This window comes from Hippocampus comes, unplaced genomic scaffold (genome assembly GCF_001891065.2).
Source record: "Hippocampus comes isolate QL1 unplaced genomic scaffold, H_comes_QL1_v1.1 scaffold67, whole genome shotgun sequence".
Classification (NCBI taxonomy): Eukaryota; Metazoa; Chordata; class Actinopteri; order Syngnathiformes; family Syngnathidae; genus Hippocampus; species Hippocampus comes.
This window is the reverse complement of record NW_017805221.1, coordinates 900,860-907,680: the sequence shown is the minus strand read 5'-3', so window position 1 is coordinate 907,680 and position 6,821 is coordinate 900,860. Positions and strand designations below refer to the sequence as shown.

The window sequence follows — 6,821 nt, the reverse complement described above, 5'->3', positions numbered from 1 at the left end:
CTCCGCCTCCTTCACCAGCGTCTCCAACAAGCAAATGCAACATTTCATCAAGTCATCACACGCGGAGGCCTCGCATCTCAATCCGGCCGCCCAGAAGAAAGCATCGTGCGAAGACTCACCACCCGCTTGCACTGGGGCCCTGCGGTGGAGGGTCTCAGGATCAAAGCGCAGAGCTTCACATCTTCCGGCTGCGTACATTTATTCTGGAAGACACAAACGGAAAGACCAGGAAGAACCAAACCTCCGTCGTCGGCTTAGCGGGAGGCTTTTTCGTCACGGCCCAGGGTTGAAAATGTTTGCTCGCGTCGTCCTTCTCGGAGGGATTTAGCGAACCATCATGGTTAGCCTGCTCGCTAACAACAAGGCGCTCTCCATTTTGGTGTCCAAAGACACATCACGGCCATGACTACCGGGAGCAGAAAAGTCCATTAAAAAATCAGTCCTTTCACGCAGTTCCTACCGTGTCTATTTTCAATTCAACTTCGCTGCTTGAAGTGTACACTACACCCGCTGTTTCAGCGCCACTAGAAGCAATGGAGGGAGCCAACTCCATTTTTGTTATTTTGTCACTTCGAGAGCTTTTAAAGTCAAATCCAAGATCTGCTTCTGGGTTTCATGTGTTCGAGTTTGCCCGTCAACAGTCCAAAAGCACAAAACTGACTTCCCACCCCCAAGGTCTTTGTTTTTACCTGAACCCGTGGCCCGGCTCTTGCACGAAGATCACCAGAACCACTTTTGTAGTTTTCCATCAAGCCACCAACTAATGAAGTGAATTTCTTGGGAGGCGGAATCACGTGACAAGTCAAGATGGACAAGCGATCAGGGTCAAGATGGAGACGACGCAGCTTTCTTTGATTGATCCGGTTTGATTTTGATAGAACCTTGTGCTCACCGATCAACTCTATATTCACTTCGTAGTTCAATAAAATGTTGAGAAATTGCAAGACGCTCCACCCAACAAACAAACAAAACGGCCATGAAAACAAAAGCTCCCCGGCGGAGGCATCGGTAGGAAGGAGGCGTTTTCTCCCCCCGCTTACCTTCCTGTGCCGCCGCGGCTCCTCGGGCCCGCCGCCGCGCCCCCGGGGGCGCGCCATGCGTCGGCCGCGCCTGCGCAGGACCACGCAGATCTGAGCGTACACCAGCAGGGTGACGATGAAGGGCACGTAGAAGGACGCCACCGACGAGTACACCACGAAGGCCGGGTCGGCGAAGCTGCACGTGGTGCCTTCGCGATCCGCTGGGAGACAGGAAAACCCACTTCAATCACCTCGGCTCATTCCACCTCTCCGACGCGCCACCGAGGAAAAAACAAACATTTTTTGTGGTCCAAGTGCCAACATCACGATGATGATTTCGAACCGGCTCACCAAATTCCACCCCATATGCAAGCTCCCGCCAGAAATCTGGCGGGAGCTCGACCGAGACACAAACGCAAGGAGGTTGATGTTTTGCGTGCTACCGGTGTTGTTGAGTCCGAAGAGCAGCGGGCAGGAGATGGCGAAAGATAGGAACCAAACGGCGGCGATCATCAGCGCCACCCTCCTCCTGGAGCTGTAGCGCGTGTTGTACAACAAGGGCATGGCCACCGCCGTGTACCTGCAAGCGCACACAAATCGGACTTTGCAAATCCAATTCAGCTTGACATAAAGTCGTCACGGTTTGGTTTAGCTTTGAAGGAAATGCCACATTTGCAGTACGGTTCAACCCTCGGTGGACTCTTGAGCACATAACACACGTTGGCATTTGACATTATTTTCATATTGCTTTTTACAATTAGTATACAATACTCTCCTACAGAATACAACCAAAAATCAAAACCGGGTTTTGTTGCGAAGGTAAATTTGGCAAGCTGTACAGAGACGAGGTGCGGGGACTGTTGACATCGGTCTACAGTCCCTTAGCCAATCAGGATACAGAACACGAAGCACCGTTTAAAAAAAAAAAAAAAGTGCCCTCAGAAAATCCGGGAAACAGTGAAGCTGTGAAAGTTGACCCGCGTTTTAGCGAGGGTTCGCTGTACTGACAAGTTCATCATTCATCTGTATGGACAATGACAAGAAGAAAGTCACGGCATCATCGACTCTCAAATTGGGCCGTACCTTATCGAATAGTGACCCGCGGAGTCGGATCGAACCGTCCTCGAATCGTAGCGCACCCCACATATCGAAAAGCGGAACTGAATCGTCTTTTGTGGAAAGCCACGCGGGCCCGGTGACTCGTCAGAAGTACGGCGGCCCGTTTTGCAAAAGTGAGTAAAACTTGAGCGTGGGAGCGTACCTGTCGATGCTGATGGCACACAGGTTGAGGATGCTAGCGGTGCACATCATCACGTCGAGCGTCAGCAGGACGTCGCAGTGGATCAGGCTGAAGCGCCACTCGCCCACCACCTTCAAACACACGCAATGAGCCCACTCCCACAAAAGGACAGCGGTCATGTTCGAGAGGCGCAATATGTCCATCGACTGCATCTTGCACAATGTCCCTGCCACGACTGTGATTAATTAACCCCTCAACATGAATAGTTTATTTTCCGCCAAGACGGGAGCTCGCAATTCGTCACACTTACATTTTGAAATAATTCACTTTAACGGGTGCCCCAATGACAACGATTCCTCAAATTAAATTGCTTCAGACGGAAGAGCATCAATCCTTCAATTGTCTCTTCTCATTCCGGCGGCAGCTGAGCTGGAGCAAAAAGACTTTCGGCGGGGTACATTCTGGCCGACGGGCCAATCACGGCGAGACAAGCAATGATCCGCCATCCATTTTCTACAGCAGACATCCAATTATGGCGAGCTGGATTCACAATTGAAATCTTCAGTGAACGTAACATTCACATTTTGTAATGTGCGATGTGAACTTAGTGGCCAATCGAGCTGTGGGGCACAAATGATTCTGCCCACGTAGTCTGCCCAGCAACAGCTGTTCAGTTCAATAACTGCAAGTGTGTTGATCTTTTTTCTATGGCTTATGTGTTTTTTTTTTGTGTGTGTGTGTGTGTGTGTGTGTGTGTGTTTTCTTTAGGCCTCTGGAAAAAGACCAGCATGGTGAATGTGATGGTAAATGGGGAGGTGGGGCACAATTAATTCTGCCCCCACAAAGTCTGCCCAGCAACTGCTACTCAGTTCAATAACTGCAAGTGGAAAATTCTTTATTTATTCTTTGGCTCGGTGTGTGTGTGTTTCGCACTTTGGAAAGGAAACAGCATAGTGAATGTAATTGTGAATTGGACTGGGGGGCACAGATTATTCTGCCCTGCATTGTTTCCCCAGCAACGACTGCTCAGTAAAATATCCGCAAGCGCGTTTAGTTTGGTCTTTGAGCGTTTTTTTCCAGTCATCTGGAAAGGAAACAATGGATGAACATATGGGGATGAAAACTGTGAGTGGGTCTTTGCCGTCCTACCTCCAGGTAGACCCCCCAAGGCATGACCAGGGTGGCCAGTAGCAGGTCGGACACAGCCAGGGAAACAATGAGGTAGTTGGTGGTGGTCTGCAGGGCTCTTTCCCGCGACACGGCCACGCACACCAGCACGTTGCCGAACACCACGCAGAAGATGAGCAGCACGAGCAGCACGGCGTAGAAGTTGTACGGCGGCGAGGAGGGCGAGGACGCTCCTCCGCTGCAATTGCCGGCCAAGGACGGCGGGACGTACGAGGGGGTGGCGGAGGCCAGGGCCGGCGAGGAGTTGAGATGGGGGGTTGGCGGTAAGGAGGAGGGCAGTGGTGGAGGAGGAGGGGGAGGAGGAGGAGGAGGAGGAGGAAGGAGGGAAATGTCGGCGGAGTTGTTGTGAGAAGTCATGGCGATGCCTCAGTGGACATGTCGGCTCTGAAAAGTGGCGACACAAAAGCAGACGGTTAGCTCATTTTCAAAGCCGCCAGTGCACTCAATTGGAAGACATTCTTGAAAACGAGTTCCGACTCAGACACGGCAAACCAGATTGGCTTGTGCGCCGAAAATGCACGTCCCGAGCATTGAGACACAGGGGCACGCAGGACGTACTCAACACACCTCGCGGATAGACGGTCAGCGAGACAAATCAACAAACATGGCCGACCTCATACAAACATTCTCATCTGCTGGGTTGCGAACTCATTCTGGATGGGACAGCTCGGAAAAACATGCATTTGTATTCTGAACGGTACTTAGGCGTACCAAGTGCCCGCATTTTTTCACACTTATTTTCCAAGGCTATTTGTAAACAAAGGAACAAAACAAATGCTTCATTATTCTTCTCTCTCGCTCTTACGATGTAAGAGGTTTATGTACGAGTCAAAAGGAATTAAAAGGAAACTTCAGACCACCGGTAAAGCTCCATTATTTCAACCCACGCTACGGCGTCACTTTCGATTCGCTTATTTAATATTTAAAGCCAACGTCTATGCCGTCAGTCAAGGGAACAATCGGCAGCGAGCAGGATGCAATCAAGTTTGAGAGGATGGCGGCTTTGTTTTGCGGTGCGGAGATTCGGAGAATCCGTCGATCATCTCGCCGCCAATCTCTTTCAAATCAACTGACATCTGTTGAGAGGGGGAAAAGGAGGTGGGCTCGCGTATGATGACAGAATGACGACGTAAGGCTCAGAATCACCGGTTGTTTGACTTGGCCCTTGAACTTCAAGACTCGCGGGGTTTTGAGCCAAGCCGCCCGATAAATACGCTCGCATTCTGCATCGGGAACCGCTCAAGTGGGAAGCCCCGAAGGAAACGTTTGGCTTTCCTCTCTCGCTGCGCTGATCCTCGCAATGTTGTCTCGGGTAATGAAGTCTGATCAAATCTCTTTTCAGTCAACTTGTATCTCATCCTGCTGAATCAAAGTCACTGAAGGATTTGTTGCCATCAAATTTCTTCCCAGCATTTGAGGCTGATTGACTTGATAAATAACGAATTGTCTACTTTGAAGGCTGAGAGAAGAAAGAGCAGCAAAACTAATTAAAAGTGTCCTCAGAAACACGAGCAGCAGCAGTGAGCGTGACTCCGTTCGTGTTTTTTTTTGGGGGGGGGGGTAATTATCAAACATCAACGTTTATTTTCTGCCACAAATTTAATCACCTGTGAAATGATTTCAAGAAGGAAAAATAGAGTGTCGGCACATCTACTTCACACACTAGCAAAGACTGTTTGCACATCACCAACGAAATGAGCGCATTTGGAGAGAAATAGCACAACCGTGCATCATGTTGGCATATGGACTTAGCATCAGTCAATTTAAGGGCCTTCATAAGCGTAATGCGAGTTCTCTATACACTATGTTAGCAGAGTAACTTCTGCAGATTTTGAGCATATTGATACGAGTCCAGTTTGCGGTAACAATTTTTCTTGAGACCATTCGAAGTCACGTTTTAAACTTCATACACTGTCAAGTAAAACACCTCATTGACGGCGAAGTAAGGGTTATCGGAATCCAAACGGTGCCGCATGCAACACATGCAGACAACAGTACTCAGTCAGATTTTTTTTTTTTAATACTCTGTGAAGAACAACTAATTTTAGTGCCGTACTGATGAGCTAAGGGAGGAGCTGAGCTGGTTCAGACTGGCTCCAGGTGGCCAAGGTAGAACAGACTTTTTTCCATTCTATTTATGTCTTTTATTTTTTTCCCAAAAGATGATTTAAGAGATAAACGTTTTGAGTTCCAACACGGTCAAGAAACAAATGTCACTTGGGTCTCAAGGCAGTGGCTCCCTGGAAAGGCGCATCCCATGTCGGATGTGATGACACCGTGCCAGAAAACGAGTGTGTGAACTGGAATACGCGGCTAAAACGAAATGAGACGCAGAGGGAGGAGATGACTCCGTCCGTGATGGATGCGCTTTCCGCTATCGTGCCACCCTCCCGCAGATTGCTTTGAACCAACCCCCCCAAATCCCCTCAGAGTGCGTTGCGTGATGTGTGATTCAAGACGGCAAGTGCCACAGAGCACTTGATTTGTACACAAGCATTTTTTTTCCAAAACAATGATACTGAGCAAAGGGAGCGAGTTTCTCTCGGGAAGATGACCTTCGTCCATCATGAATCGACTGAGAACGAATGGCGTGTGGTTGAAAAAGACAGAGGGTGTCAACCGTGTTGGATTGAAACTGAAAATCAATACATCAAGCATCCGCGCCTGGAAAGGCACGTGAAGGCCAGCCTTACAAATTTTTTTTTGTTCCTAATTTTGGCCTTTTTGCCCCATTTTCAAGTTTTCGCCATTTTTTTTTGTGCCATAAGATACAGCCTCCAAAGAGAATTTCACTCAGCCATGTGCAATCGGGCAGACCCAGAAAAAATGGTCAAGAAACCTTGTCTGAAAAGACCCACCAAATCCAGCACTTTGGTTCAAAGAGGACATTTTAGGGTCATTTCACAATGGTCGAGATTTTGCCCGATTGCTCCCAAATTGGACCCACACATACCAGACAGATACGGGACGCTAACTGGCAACAGAATTATATAATGGGTCATGAGATGTGGTCAATGCACGGCGGAAAATTTGGACGCCACAAAACTCAAACGCCGTAAACAGCTCCAAGGTCAGAGCTGCAAAACGGAACCTTCTGGAGTTCAGATTTATGGTTGGCTAAATATGTTGTGATGCCGATGGGAGGGGGGTAGGGGGAGGGTGCGCTGCTTGCAGCGGGTTTGAGCATATCGTCATCAGGAGGTTATCGGTTTGACCTCCTTTTCCCACACAGATTGTCAGGCATGTCCTTGAAAGGGGCTCGTTGTGTTCCAAAACCGGATGCGGCCACAGAGACACATGACGGCCAAATGCCAAATTTACTGTCTTTATGTTATCAAATTATTGTTTTAGCTGTCTTTGTTTATATATATATA

General features: G+C 48.8%; 1 protein-coding gene across 1 annotated transcript in view; it reads right to left on the bottom strand.

The window, feature by feature from the left end:
* Nucleotides 1-304: 304 nt before the first annotated feature.
* drd2l (dopamine receptor D2 like) overlaps nucleotides 305-6,821 on the bottom strand; it is a 7,643-nt gene continuing 1,126 nt past the window's right edge. The window contains exons 2-6 of the mRNA XM_019868924.1: nucleotides 3,409-3,831; nucleotides 2,281-2,390; nucleotides 1,463-1,599; nucleotides 1,041-1,240; nucleotides 305-406 (exon numbers count right to left, since the gene is read on the bottom strand). Of these exons, the coding sequence (XP_019724483.1) occupies nucleotides 395-406; nucleotides 1,041-1,240; nucleotides 1,463-1,599; nucleotides 2,281-2,390; nucleotides 3,409-3,804 (855 nt within the window). The 5' untranslated portion in view covers nucleotides 3,805-3,831 and the 3' untranslated portion in view covers nucleotides 305-394. The remainder of the gene's footprint in view (nucleotides 407-1,040; nucleotides 1,241-1,462; nucleotides 1,600-2,280; nucleotides 2,391-3,408; nucleotides 3,832-6,821) is intronic.